This window comes from Capricornis sumatraensis, chromosome 8 (assembly GCF_032405125.1).
Source record: "Capricornis sumatraensis isolate serow.1 chromosome 8, serow.2, whole genome shotgun sequence".
Lineage (NCBI taxonomy): Eukaryota > Metazoa > Chordata > Mammalia > Artiodactyla > Bovidae > Capricornis > Capricornis sumatraensis.
This window is the reverse complement of record NC_091076.1, coordinates 4,837,447-4,850,789: the sequence shown is the minus strand read 5'-3', so window position 1 is coordinate 4,850,789 and position 13,343 is coordinate 4,837,447. Positions and strand designations below refer to the sequence as shown.

Here is a 13,343-nt window from a genome sequence, read left to right as displayed (position 1 = left end):
CGTGGGACCCACTGGGAGGTTCTGGGGGGGTCACCATCTGGCCCAGAAAGGGTGAGCCCCGCGGGCTGGTGGACGAACTGAGGCAGAGGACAGAGGGGCAGTCTTTGAGGGGCAGGCGGGCAGGGTCAAAGTGGTGCCTGGGGGTGGGTGGCTGGGTTACCGGTGGGGAGTTGGGGGGCGAGGCAAGCCGGTGCTTGGAGGCCAGGGTGGAGCCGCTACTGCTGAAGGAAGAGAAGTGAAGATGCCAGTCGCTCAGACTCCTTGTGACCCGTGGACTGTAACCCACTGGGCTCCTCTGCCCATGGGATTCTCCAGGCAAAAGTCCTGGAAGGGGTAGCCTCCCCTGCTGCTGACTGAAGAGCAAAGTGTTCCTGTCAGAAAGGGAAGAGACACTGTCCTGGGAGGCGGTAAGGGTGGTGTGGCCGGAGCCTCCTGCCAGCCTCAGGTGACCCAAGGCTGCAGTGTCCAGGCACCGCTAAGAGTGTAATAGCTTAGTCATCAAAGTCACGGGGATCCAATTTTTGTTTCTTTTTTTTTTTTTAGTCAAGTGATGTGACTCATTAACCTAGTGAGGTTTTTTTTTCCCCTATTTTGAAACAATTGTGATGAAATATATACATAACACACAACTTGCCAACTTAACCACTTTTAACTGACAATTCATCACCATTAACAACATTCACAACATTGTGCAACCATGAAACTCTCTACTTCTGGACTTTCTTATGACCTCAGGCAGAAACTGGGTGTCCTGGGAGCAATAATCCTGTGTTCCCCTCTCTCCCAGCCCCTGGTGACCTCAAGTCTACTTTCTATCTCTGAATCTGCCTATTCTGAGTATTTCATATAAGTTGCTGTTGCTAAGTCATGTCTGACTCTTTGTGACTCCATGGACTGCAGCATGCCAGGCTTCCCTGTCCTTCACCATCTCCTGGAGTTTGCTCCAATTCATGTCTATTGAGTCAATGGTGCCGTCCAACCATCTCATCATCTGTCATCCCCTTCTCCTCCCACCTTCAGTCATTCCCAGCATCAGGGTCTTTTCCAGTGAGTCAGTTCTTCGCATCAGGTGGCCAAAATACTGGAGCTTCAGCTTCAGTATCAGTCCTTCCAACGAATATTCAGGACTGATTTCCTTTAGGATTGACTGGTTTGATCTCCTTGCAGTCCAAGGGACTCTCAAGAGTCTTTTTCAGCAGCACAATTTAAAGTATGTATTCTTCGGCACCCAGCCTTCTTTATGGCCCGGCTCTCACATACGTGTGACTGGAAAAACAGCTTTGACTCTACAGAACTTTACTGGCACAGGGATGTCCCAGTAGAATCATACGATGTTTGTCCTTTTGTGTCTGGCTTCTTTCACTCAGCAGTGTCCTCAAGGTCATCTGTCCTGTAATGTGTATCAGAACCCCATTCCTTTTTTTGGCCATGCTGTGTGGCTTGTGGGATCTTAGGTCCCTGACCAGGGAAGCCCCACCATTCCTTTTTATTGCTGAGTAATATTCCATCGTTAGAACTAACATTGCATTGGAGAAGGAAATGGCAGCCCATTCCAGTATTCTTGCCTGGAAAATCCCATGGATGGAGAACCCTTGTAGGCTACAGTCCATGGGGTCGTAAAGAGTCGGACACCACTGAGAGATTTCACTTCACTGATATTCCATTCCAAGTATAGGCTGCATTTGTTTATCCATCTCTGGATGGACGTGAGTCACTTCTGCCCTCTGGCTGTTGTGAAGGATGCCTAGCCTGGTTTCTAAAAAGAGTAAACTTTCGCCAGTGCATCGCCGGAGTCAGTGCCCTGTAAGCACAGCGCCAACTCCCCAGAGCCCAGTGGCTTTGCCTTGTTCTAGATCACAAACCGGCCAAGTACTGGCTGGGCAGTTACTGCCAACCAAAGTCCTCCACAGGAGAGGGTGCCAGGCTGGCCCGGAGGACTGGGAGAGCCAGGCCCGGGGATCCGGAGCCCTGACTCTCACGGAAGTCCACAAGAGCTACGAACTACGGTGTGTGGAGTCATCCCAGGTCCCGAGGTGCCTGGGTCAGAGGGACAGCTCTGCACGCGGAGGTGGACCCCCGCCCCTGCAGGACCGCAGCGAGAACCGACAGCCAGAATCCGGGATCTCCATGCGCAGAACTGCTGCCCCCTGCTGTACAGGGAGGGCACTGCCGCAGGGGCACTGCCGTGTCCCTCAGGGTTGGACCAGCAGGCATTCCCCAGTGCCCCGAGGGTGACCGGTACCTGAAGAGGGGCAGGGAGGAGGGGGAGGTCTCCTGAGGATGGACCTCAGCCTTTCTCAGCCCCCCACCCCTCGTCACAGGGACGACCCTCCATGGACTTGCAAAGCCATCTTGCGCAATAAAGTGTTAACTTTATTAGGCTTGAGAAGGCTTTTTGTGCTGCTTGAAAGTCCTAACTTTTCTCTTGGAGCAAAGCCCGGTCTCTGTGAAGGACACAGAACCAGGGGTCTGGACTGTCTGGGAGCACCCTCCCCAAGTCCTTCCATCTGCCCTCCAGCCCTGGCCACTCTGGTTCGGGACCCCTCCCTTTGCACAGGGGTGAGCTGCCTGCCTGACCCACTCCCACAGGCCTGGGCAGCGCCCACCCTCCTGGCATCCCGAAAGGCTGCTGTCAAGATCTAGTCTGGAACTGCTCTGGCTGCTCTGAAGTTCACGTCCAGCTCCCAGAAGGTGCTGTGCCGCTGCCCTGGGGCTCCAGGCGCACTGCCTGCCCCGGGCGCCCGCTGAGCCGTGCCGCCCACCGGCACCATGACCCTCCTTCCCCGCTCGACCCTGCGGAGCTGAAGGACGAGGGCGGGGGCTCAGCGCCCAGACCCCTGGTTTGAATCCCAGCTTCACAGAAAAGCAAACCACTAGCAGCAGTAATCGGATTACCCAGGAGATGGCACTTTGTTCATTTCGCCCAGAAGCGGAATCCGGACCGTGTTTCTCGCAGTCAGCTCCGGGCCCTAGCTGTGCCCCACGTCACGCCCCTGTGGCCCCGCAGTGCTGGGGGGAGGGCGGCTGGTAACGCCAGCCTGTCTTTACAAAAGCGTCCAAGCTCCAGCCCCAGGAGGGCCATGCTTGTGATTCTTCCCGAATTCCTGGCCTCTGGCTCAGGGAGGCTGCTGCTTACTAAGAATAAGCTCTCAGTCAGGGCGCTCAGTCTAGAACCACCCACAACAGGATGTAGCTTTTTGTATCAGAGTTTTCTACAGCAAAACATAGAAACCTGGTCTCTTCAGAAAACAGATTTATTTTTACATTTCTATAAATATCAGCTGGACGATCAACACAGACAGGGAGCAATCTCGATGGTGTTTATCCGGAGGACAGTCTGCGGGTTCACGATGACTATGAGAGAGAAAAGGGCCGGGGCGTCAGCATAGACCTCGATGCTGTGAACGAGCTACCGTGAGACCAGCCACCGATCGCTCAGCCCACGGCGGTCAGACTCAGCGAGGTCCCGCGTGGTTTGTCCCTGGGCACACACACCACAGGCCTCACCACTGACTCCCCAAGCCCTGTGAGACGCAGCAGGGGCTGCGACACCCCAGGAGCCCTTGCTGCGGCTCCTGGCCTCACCCCTCCACGTGCCTGGAGACCCCCGCGTGGCATGGTTGGGGGGAGGGTGGTGGCACCTGATGACCCGAGGCTCCTGGAAGAGAGCTTTCCTAATGACCTGAGTCTAGGAAAGCTGAAGCTATGCTGCTGGTGCGTTTTGCCACCTGTGACTGAGCACATCTGCAGGGGGTGGGCTCCTGAGGATTCCAGCACCCAAGGATGCTCCAGGCCGTCACACTAGATGGCGAAGTGTCTGCGTGTAACCTACACACTCCCTCCCATACACGCTAAACCATCTCCAGATCACGTGTACGGCCTAACACTTCGTAAACGCCCATGTGAATAGGTGGAAACACAAAGGAAATTCTATGTAAGTAGCTGTGATTCTGCTGGCCTCATTCCTCTGTAGAAACGAACCGTCGTGCAAGCACGCGTGTACCCGTGTGGCTGTGCGTGTACCCGTGTGGCTGTGCGTGTACCCGTGTGGATGCGCGTGTACCCGTGTGGATGCGTGTGTACCCGTGTGGATGCGTGTGTACCCGTGTGGATGCGTGTGTGTGCCCGGCAGCACAAGAAGGAGCTCCGCCCACCTCGGGGCTGTAGGAGGCGGTCTCGCCCTCATGCTCCAAGATCGCCCCCTGGGTGGAGGCAAGCACTCCCTGCGCTCCAGGCAGCACCCACCGGCAGGGCGTCCTCTGCCTGCGTGCCCAGTTCCCGGGGGGACTCCAGACTTGCTGCGGGGGTCTCAGCAGCCGCTGATGCTCCCAGCCGCGCCTCCCAGGGCCACGCCCTCCAGTCGGCGGCCTCTTCCCACCCCCGGTCAGAGTGGGGACAGGGCCGCGCCCACCCGCTGGCCTCGCTGGTCTCCGGGCGCCTCAGAGGGCAGGTGCCTGTCCGACCCGCCCAGGCCAGGACTCGGGGCAATGCCCGGAGGACGGGAGCATGGCAGCTTCCCCCAACTCACTTCTCTTCCTCTTGTAGTTTTTCCTTTTCTGAAACCTCATGTTGACTCTCGGCCACGATTCCGTCTTTTCGATGACCGTGGCTTCCACTCGAACAAGATCCTTTCTAGAAGACAGGAGAGTGAGCAGTGACGAACCTTCTTATTTTTCCATTTTCCTGGTACTTCACACACGAGAACTTCTAAAATAAAACTCCCTTTCCTGCTGCTTATCAGTGTTCCCCCCCCCGCCCCCGCAGGCACTACATGGGGAGGGACAGGGTCGTCCCACAGCCAGTCCTGAAAGGGCCAAACTGCAGCGAAGCAGTAACAGGCCAGAGGCGTGGTCGGGACGCTCTGCACGCGGGGCACTAAATGCCCACAAACCGCAGTGTCCGCGTGTCGAGCTTGGGGCTGACCGGGTGTGACGGGGCCCCCGCCCGCCCCCCGCCCGGCCCTCGAGGGCACGTTACCCAAGCAGGGGTCTGCCAAGGAGAGTGAAGTCATCGGCCCCAACCAGCAGGACCTGGAACCAAACAGGTGTGTCACCAAAAGATAACACAGCCACAGAACAGAGTCGCTGGGACAGGCGAGACAGAGACAGGCTGGAGAGGGAGGCAGCTCGCCGTCTCCCTAGGGACACAGGCCCATCTGACTGGCACAGGGGGGCGTGGGGCCTGGTGGCACGTCCAGTCAGCAGATCATCTCCTCTGGAAACGGACTTAAACCTTCTCACTGCAGTATATACACACAGGGAAAAATGCACAAACCAGACAGTGGGGGTCTTTAAGCCATTGACAGTCCTGCAGATTCTGTGAAGATTTAGGTTCAAGGGTGTTCTTTCAATGACTGCAAAACCCTGCCCGCCCCTGGCAGCAGGAGGGCAGCCGTGCCGCCGGGGCTGGCCTCAGATGGAGACAGCCCTGAGACCCGAGTGCAGGGCGTCTTATTAGACGCTGGGAGACTTGTCTGGAATTCTACAGATCAGAAGAAAATTCGATCACATTAAGCCTAAACATCGAAAAACAGAACCTATTTTGTAACAACATCCATGGACTATGTATGTTAGGCGATGACAAAGAACCTTGTTTCACTCACTCTCAGCCTGACATGGTCTCTATTGCTGGGTTTCCTATATTATGAAAATCATCTTTACTGGGTGGGGCTTCCTATGCTTTTGTTAGTGTGAAATGTTTCAAAAAATGTCTTTTAAGAAACCCTTACAGGTATGGTTCTGAAGTGTCCGATTTTAGACGTAAGAAGGAAACACGCTCTTGTCCGTGAGCTTGTGATGGAGCCCCAGAGGCCCCACGGGGAAGGCGCTGTGCTGATTGCGGGTGTCCCCATAGCACCCTCATTCAGCTCTGAGTCAAGTGGTCCTGCTCAGACCACAGGCTGCGGGAGGACCACCTGAGAAAGAGGAGCGTGATGCTGCCCTGGGTGTAAATACACAAAGAAGCTGTGGTCGCAAAGGAGGAGTTTCAAATTATAAAGAAAACCATCTGTCACATTACATCATGTCAATAGTTAACTGTGTCATAGAAACAGGATCTGGTGCAGAGATCTCATATTTTATCTACAGCAGAACAGGCAAAAACCAAGCAGGTCCCTGAACACAACACACAGAACCCTAAGTGGAAGCCTTCGCCCACGGCTAAGAACAGCACAGACCACAGAGCGGCTCCAGAGGCCAGAGCGTGACCGGGGTCCGGGGAGACGGCTCGAAACCAGCGCTCGCTGCTTAGGGCAGCAGCGGCCGCCGCACCTCACGCCAGGGGAGTGGGAGACAGACCCACAGACACACACTCCTCCTTGGGGAAACGTGCTGAGCGTCTCCCCGTCGGGAGGGACCCTGCCAAGTAAGGGCCGCCCTCGGGGGCATCTCCCCTCACCCCCAGGCTCCTCTGCACCCGCCCAGCCAGCCTGCCCCATCCCAGGAAGGGCGCCGGCCTTCTCCACCAGAGCCGACCCTGGAAAGCAGGGACTGAGTCCCAGGTACGCTGAGAAACCCAAGGTCTCACCTTCTCCAGCCGAATCCGCTCTCCGCAGGCAACGTCTAACTTGTTCTCAATTAGAATCAGGTCTTCAGAGGTGACTTTCCACTGGTGGCTGGCAAAGTGCACCACGGCGAAGAGCCTGCCATACTGGCCCCTGGCGATGAGCTCGTTCACCTTCTCCACGATTTCTGCAGGGGGAAGGGCAGTCAGGGTCACAGCTCTGCCCCTGCCCATGTGCCCTGTGACCCCCAGAGCTGTGCGACCCTGCGCATCCATGGATTGGCGGCAGGACGTGTGCAGGGGGCTCCTCCCCTGCTGTCCCACCACTGCCTTCAACCATATCTAAAACCAGGAAGAGTCCACGTGTTGCTATGGAATTCCAGGTTTTGGAAACTGAGGACCCTCCCTGCCTCCAAGCGCTGGGCACAGCCGGTACGCCGCCCTCCTCCCGGCACCTGCGCTGGGGCCGCTTCCACCGAGGAGAGTGCTCCTTGTTCTCTTTCCCTGAACACCCACGTTTCTACCAACAGCGGGGAGACTGGGCTGGACCGAGCCCGGCCGCCACCTGTGTCAGCGGCCTGCTACTCAGCCGGTGCCCTGGGAGGCTTTGCTAAGTGAACGAGGGTTCTGAATCCTGGTGTTAAGTAAACTTCAGCGTTCCTGCCTTGCCGCGTCCTGTGAACAGGAACGCCCACATTGTGCCCGCCTCGGGTACCTAGAAACGGGAGGCCCTTGTTCCGTGGCCAGGCCACCCCTCCCCCTCGCTTCTGCCCCTCACCTGCGTGGCGTCTGGCCTCCTCCACGGGGTCTGGCAGCACAACTTCTGGCCAAGGTGGTGAACTCAGTGAGGTTTTAGGAACGTATCTGCAAAAGTATTTTTTTGCATGCAGGTCACACACACGTGAAAAGACAGTTCCAAACCTGTGAGCCAGGGCTGTGCTCGGCACACCAGGAAGGACAAGGGTCCATCCAGCATGTCTCCGACGCCCGAGTGGCTGGCAGGGCAGCGGCCCCCACATTCGTGGGGGAGCAAACTCTGCCCCCCAAGTGTCTCTTAGGCGTGTGGATTACTTCAAGCTGAAAACAATCAAGGCCCAAGACTCTGGAAGAAAACTCTGGCAGAAGGCAGGCAGGCCTGGGTCTGCACGCAGCTGCCTGGAGATGGCAGGCCTATCCTGACACAGCTTCCCCAGAAAGGATGCGGAAACACGCGGGACCAGAGGACAGGGGCGGCTCCTGTCCCGCGGTCTCTGCAGGCCCTGCAAACATTTGTCCACCAAACACTTGCTTTTCTGCCTCCAAGTGGGCTGCCTTCTCCCCCTCCTGAAGTCCCAGACCCCTACACTCAGCATCCTCTTTTGTCTTTAGCTGAAGGAGCTGTTTCAGCAGAGGGCTTCAGCCGTTCTGGTGCGTGACTCATCTCTCCCAGGTCTCTCCCGTGTGTGCAGGTTATTAAACTCGGGTCTGATTTTCTCCTGTTAACCTGTCTCATGTCAACTGAACTCTTCGACCAGCCAGAAGACCCTGGACAACTGGGGAAACTGCTGCTTCCAGCACAGGCCCAGGGCCCCCCGGCACAGTCACAGCAGGTATGCTGAACAGACGTCCCTGCTGGAGTCAACGGGCCCCCAGACTAGGCTGTGCTTTAAAGTCGTGCATCGTGTCTGAGGCTCAGGACCCCGGGTGACCCAGCAGCAGCAGCCAGGACGAGGGACAATGCTGCAAGGGGGCCGGGGCAGCAGTGGCTGCTTGGGGCAGCACTGGGGGGATCAGCCGGGCTCACGAAAGCGCCTGCTCAGGGTCTCTGCCTCCAGCCTCACCCGGGGAGCCCACTGCTCCTTCAGGGAAACAGCAGGCCCCGGGCCCCCCGCTGCTGAGACCCTCGCTGCAGGAGTGCAGGCGGCTGTACTGAGAGCCTCCTAGTGCCAGGCGCTCGCCGAAGCGCTTTTGTAAGGAATTTACTTACCGAGGTGCAGCTGACTTATAACGGTGTTAGTTTCTGCTGTATAGCAAAGTGGCTCAGTTACACACGCGTATGTACAATTTCTTTCGCTGATGATCTATCAGAGGATATTGATGTGGTTCCCTGGGCCACAGAGAGACCTCGCCGTTTACCCATGCTGCGTGTCACACCGTGGGGCCTCATGCTGATGTGACGGTTTATAACTGCTAATCCAGTCTCCCAATCCACCCCTCCTTCCCTCCCCCCGCTTGGCAAGTCCTTCTAACGAGCTCTCTGGATGCAGAAATTCACTTGACTCTCATGAATACCCATTGCGATGCAGCCTGATATCGCTTCCATTTCTCGAAGAGGAACTGAAGCCCAAGGACGACCCTGTTCCTGGACCCGGGCTGCAAGGGCTGGTACAGGACCCTGTATACTCCTACTCAAGTGTGATTTTGTTAAATTTACCCTTTTTAGTTTATTTATTTATTTATTTTTTAAATCTAAATATACAGTTTAACACTAAACATGCTCCTTCAAATTACATAAGGTCCTCCAGAGAGTCCGTCCTGTGATTCAACCTTCCTGGTTAGAAATTTCCCAATTAGGAGTTAAAAACTTTTCCTTAAAAAGACACAGCCATGCATGGCCCAGAACACCTTCTCTTTGGACTCTTGAGGTTCCATCTGTATTTCTATGTGTTAAGGGTCTGAGTAAAACACTGTCAAAATAGCTAAAACTTATATATTCTTAAAACCTAAATGTTCGAAGTTTTGACTACAGAAGAAAAGAAAGGAAGAGAGTCAGCAAAACCCACATTTTGATATTACCCTTGTGGAGATGAAGCGCTCTGCGAACTGAACCTCTGAGAAGCGGACCACAGGGAAGCTGAGGAACAAGAGAGACACACTTGGTTACTAGGACGAAACACAAACTGCCCTTATGATGCTCAATGCACAAGTGCTGCTAGTGTGGCTGGTACCCGACTCAAACCATCACAACACACCTAAAGAAGCGCCTAGAAAGAGAACTAAGACCATCACTCGCTCACAGCTACTGGCTACTACCATAAGCATCAAGGGGCGTTCACCACACCATCGAGAAGGGCCTGAAACCGAATCATCTACCTGCTAACTCATTCCTTGACGCCAAGTGCCCAAGTTGAGGCCCGTTTGGCACCCGAGTGGGAGCAGCCTCCAGGACACCCCTCCTGGGGCTCTCAGCCCTGAGCCCTGCTCCCCCCTCCAAGGGAGCGGCTCTCAGTGACAAAGAGCGTGCAGCAGGAGTGACAGGCCAGCCCCTTCAGAGGAGGTGATCAGAGGGCAGCTGCCGGCCTGGCGTCCTCGCTGCAGCAGGACCACTGTGCTGTGAGCGGCCCAGGGAGGCCCCTGGGATCCCACCTTCCCAGTTCAGGTCAGTGGCTCAGTCACGTCCGACTCTCTGCAACCCCATGGACTGCTGCACACCAGGCTTCCCGGTCCGGGGAAGCCAGGAAGCAGCTTCTGCCGGCCCTGCTGATTCTTAACCTGAAACAGCCTGACTTGAATCTAACAAGACGGGCAGCCAGCTCAGCCACGCCTGCGTCCTGACCCTCAGCGATGGGGTGACACAGTACATGTTATCTTAAGCTGCTGGGTTTAGGGTAACTCAGGACACGGCATCAGATAATAATACACCTAGGGACGAAGGCACCCACAGCCTGCTGAGAAGGGCCCAGAAACAAAACGTGCCATGCTTAGGTGCTAGAAGCAGAGGGCAGATCTCTCAATAACTACTGTTGGTTTTTCAATTGAGCTATAATTTATATGCCATAAAGTTCACGCTTTTAAAGCTCACTCATTAGCAGCTGCTCCCAATTCCTGGTCTCCTGAGTTGGTTTTTCCTGCCCTCCACCATCTCGGTGTGCTTGAGGTCTAAACCCGGGTCTTTGTGCTCAGTCGTGTCCCACTCTTTGTGGCCCCGTGGACTGCAGCCCGTCAGGCTCCTCTGTCCATGGATTCTCCAGGCAAGAAGGCTGGAGTGGGTTGCCCTAAAACCTGGTTCTTACCTCTTCTTTATGTATGGCCTTTCCTCTGGGATTACATCTGTTTGAATGGATTTCAGCATCATCTGCATACCCCTGACTCCCAAGTGGACACCTGCGGCCTGGACTCAGACACGACAGGCCTGTCTGCTGACATCACCTGGTCGTCACCTGTCTCAGAACCTAACAAAGGCTCCTGATCTGCCCCTCCCGCCTGCTTCTCCCACACCCCTCCACATCTCACATGATGGCAACTTCACCCTTCCAGCTGCTCAGGCCAAAAGCCTCAGCCATTTACGACTTTTCTCTCTCACACCCCACAGCCACCAGGCTGTCAGCAAATCCCCTGTCTCTTTTTGAGACATCCAGGCTCTGACCACTTCAATCAGCCAAGCTGCCTGGCTTGTAACTGATACCCTGCTCTCACCCTTGCCTCTCTCTCTGCACAGCAGCTAGAGGGCAGGGGACTTCCCTGGTGGTCAAGAGGTTAAGACTTCAGGTTTCACTGCAGGGGGCACAGGTTCGATACCTGGTCAGGGAACTAAGATCCCACATACCATGCGGGGTGGGCAAAAATCCCCCCAAAACCAGAAAAACAAACTGAGGACAGATCAGGTTACTATTTAGGGTAACCCTCCAAGAGCGCCCCATTTCGTTCTGAGAAAAAGGCGGTCTTCACAGTGGCCAGCAGGGCAGCTGGTAGTGTGACCCCGTCTCTCTGGGCCTTGCCTCATGAGCTTCCCCTTGTTCCCTGCACACCTGCCATTCGGGCCTCCTGGTTATTCCTGGAAGATGCCAAGTACAATGGCCTATGCCTTGACTGCTCGTCCTCAGGACAACCCCAACCCCAGGAGGCCCCCTAGGTTAATCCCCTATTTCCTCTGGGTCTCCACTCAAACACCATCTCACTGGAGAACGCTCCCCCAACCATCCTATTTAAAATTGAACACTTTCCTCCCAACTCGTGCTTTATTTTTCTCCATAAGACTTACCAGCTTTGGACCTGCTACGTAATTTGCTTCTTCTTAGGCTTCGAACCTACTATGTAATTTGCTTCTGCATAAAATTGCTCATCTGTCTGCAAACACCTCCCCCCGTTAGAATGTGAACTCCGTAAAAACAGGGGTTTGTTTTACGAATTTAACTGATGTATTCACCATCCTGGACCAGACTTTGACTTGTAATGGATGACCAATAAATGGCAAATGAATGAGTGAATGAAATCTCTTCTAAGCCATCAAATGAAGCCCCTGCGGAATACCCCACAGTTGGGAACTCATGATTGGCCTCTCTTGAAAGCCAGGTGGCTCAGTAGTAAAGAATCTGCCTGTCAGTGCAGGAGATGCAGGTTCGGTCCCTGGGTCAAGAAGATCCCCCAGAGGAGGAGATGGCAAGCCACTGTGGTATTCTTGCCTGAAAACTCCCATAGGGAAGCCTGGCAGGCTATAGTCCATGGGGTCACAAAGAGTCAGATACAACCAACAGACTGAGCGTGCGTGGGAGCCATCTCACTGGTGAAAGCTCAGAAACTTTCTGCACCTGATCTGCCTGTCATTCCTGCCTATGGCCTCAGCTTAGCTTCGACCCCCCTGGGAACAAGTGTGCACCCTCCTGTCCCCCAGGACCATCCTTCAGTCCCTGTGAACTGTGATGGTGTCCGTCCCGATTCCTTCACTGATTCTTCAAGATCCTGCCTCTTCACCGTTTTGGTCGCCCTCTCTTTACTCAGCTCACTTCACCTGTGTTTCTCTCTGAAAACGGGGGTGGCGGGGGCGGGAATTGAGCACAGCATTCTAGAGGTAGGTCTCTGTTGGTAGAACAAAGTAAGTCCCACCGCTTTTTATAAAAACTTCCCTGCCTGCTTAAACCCAAGTTTCATTATGGAAAATGATACGCACACAAAAGTCAAGAGAATAGGGAGTCCTCCTGTATCTCTTCCTAGACTCAACCGTCATCAACTCATAGCCAAGCCTGACTCATTCACAATGTCTCTGCTCCAACTCTGTGGTGTATTTTTAAGCAACTGTCAGGGTAACTTCTACGAAAGATAAAGCATCTTAGAAACAAACAAACATAACCACATCATTATCATACCTAAACGAGGGAAAACTTCTCTACATACATAAACATTTCTTCACACAAATATACACTCCAACCATTTTGAGGAGAGGTTTATAGTGTTTTTGACCAACAAAACCTTGCTGAGCTTCATGACAACTCAGTGCCTAAAATACAGGTGTAGCTTTTGCTGGACTGGTTACCTCTGGGCAAGGACATTCGCCACCGTTTTCCAGATGAGGACAAGGGAGCTTAAAGAGTGGCTTGCAGCCTGGGGAGTGACAGTTAAAGCACAGGCTTTGGAGCCGGACCAAGCTGTCTGACTCAGTCTTCTACCACTTCCCTGCTGTACGACCAAGGACAAGTTACCTAACCATTCTGAGCCTCAGGTTGCTCCCCAACTTAAATGGAGCGTATATGGAAGATGGAGAGCTATCACCAATATTTAAGCTATTAACTAAAGGAGCCAGGGTCTCAACCCACGGTTTCCACGACCCGTAATCACCGCCATCAAAAAAAGCGATTAACACCGGTCAGACGCAGACACACGTGGCAGGGCGCCCCGTGTGCCCAGCTTCCTCCGTTCACCCCGCGGGGCGGGCCTCACCGGCTCCGGGTCCCGACGCTCTCAGGACGCTGCGGCTGCATGCAGACGCCAGCCGCCCGAAGGTGACCGGCAGGGCCCAGGTTGCCACGGCCGCCGCCATCTTCCCGCAGCCTCCGCCGCGAGCGGAAGCGGAAGTGGTGCGAGCCTGGTGCGTCGACGCACCGGGTCCGGCCGGGAGCAGCGCCGCGCGCGGCAGCCGGACCTCAGCG

At 55.0% G+C, this 13,343-nt stretch overlaps 1 protein-coding gene across 2 annotated transcripts; it reads right to left on the bottom strand.

The window, feature by feature from the left end:
• Nucleotides 1-3,239: 3,239 nt before the first annotated feature.
• MRPL21 (mitochondrial ribosomal protein L21) lies at nt 3,240-13,243 on the bottom strand. 2 transcript variants are annotated; one of them, XM_068978546.1, is made up of 7 exons: nt 13,135-13,243; nt 9,277-9,334; nt 7,280-7,365; nt 6,526-6,689; nt 4,978-5,030; nt 4,529-4,632; nt 3,240-3,354 (listed from the first exon to the last, which is right to left on the bottom strand). In XM_068978546.1, the coding sequence occupies exons 1-7, from the start codon at nt 13,232-13,234 to the stop codon at nt 3,290-3,292; spliced, it is 630 nt and encodes a 209-aa protein (XP_068834647.1). In that variant the 5' UTR covers nt 13,235-13,243; the 3' UTR covers nt 3,240-3,289. The 2 variants fall into 2 exon arrangements, with proteins under 2 accessions (XP_068834647.1, XP_068834648.1); XM_068978547.1 differs by having other exon boundaries at nt 4,529-4,628.
• Between the last annotated feature and the right edge of the window lie 100 nt (nt 13,244-13,343).

Excerpts from the sequence above, each read along its gene's own strand:
- MRPL21 (XM_068978546.1), bottom strand. The coding sequence starts at position 13,234 with ATGGCGGCGGCCGTGGCAACCTGGGCCCTGCCGGTCACCTTCGGGCGG. Across the intron at positions 7,366-9,276 it reads AGCGCTTCATCTCCACAAGG|ATACGTTCCTAAAACCTCAC; the intron begins GTAATATCAAAA and ends ATACTTTTGCAG. Across the intron at positions 4,633-4,977 it reads CTTGGCAGACCCCTGCTTGG|AAAGGATCTTGTTCGAGTGG; the intron begins GTAACGTGCCCT and ends CCTGTCTTCTAG.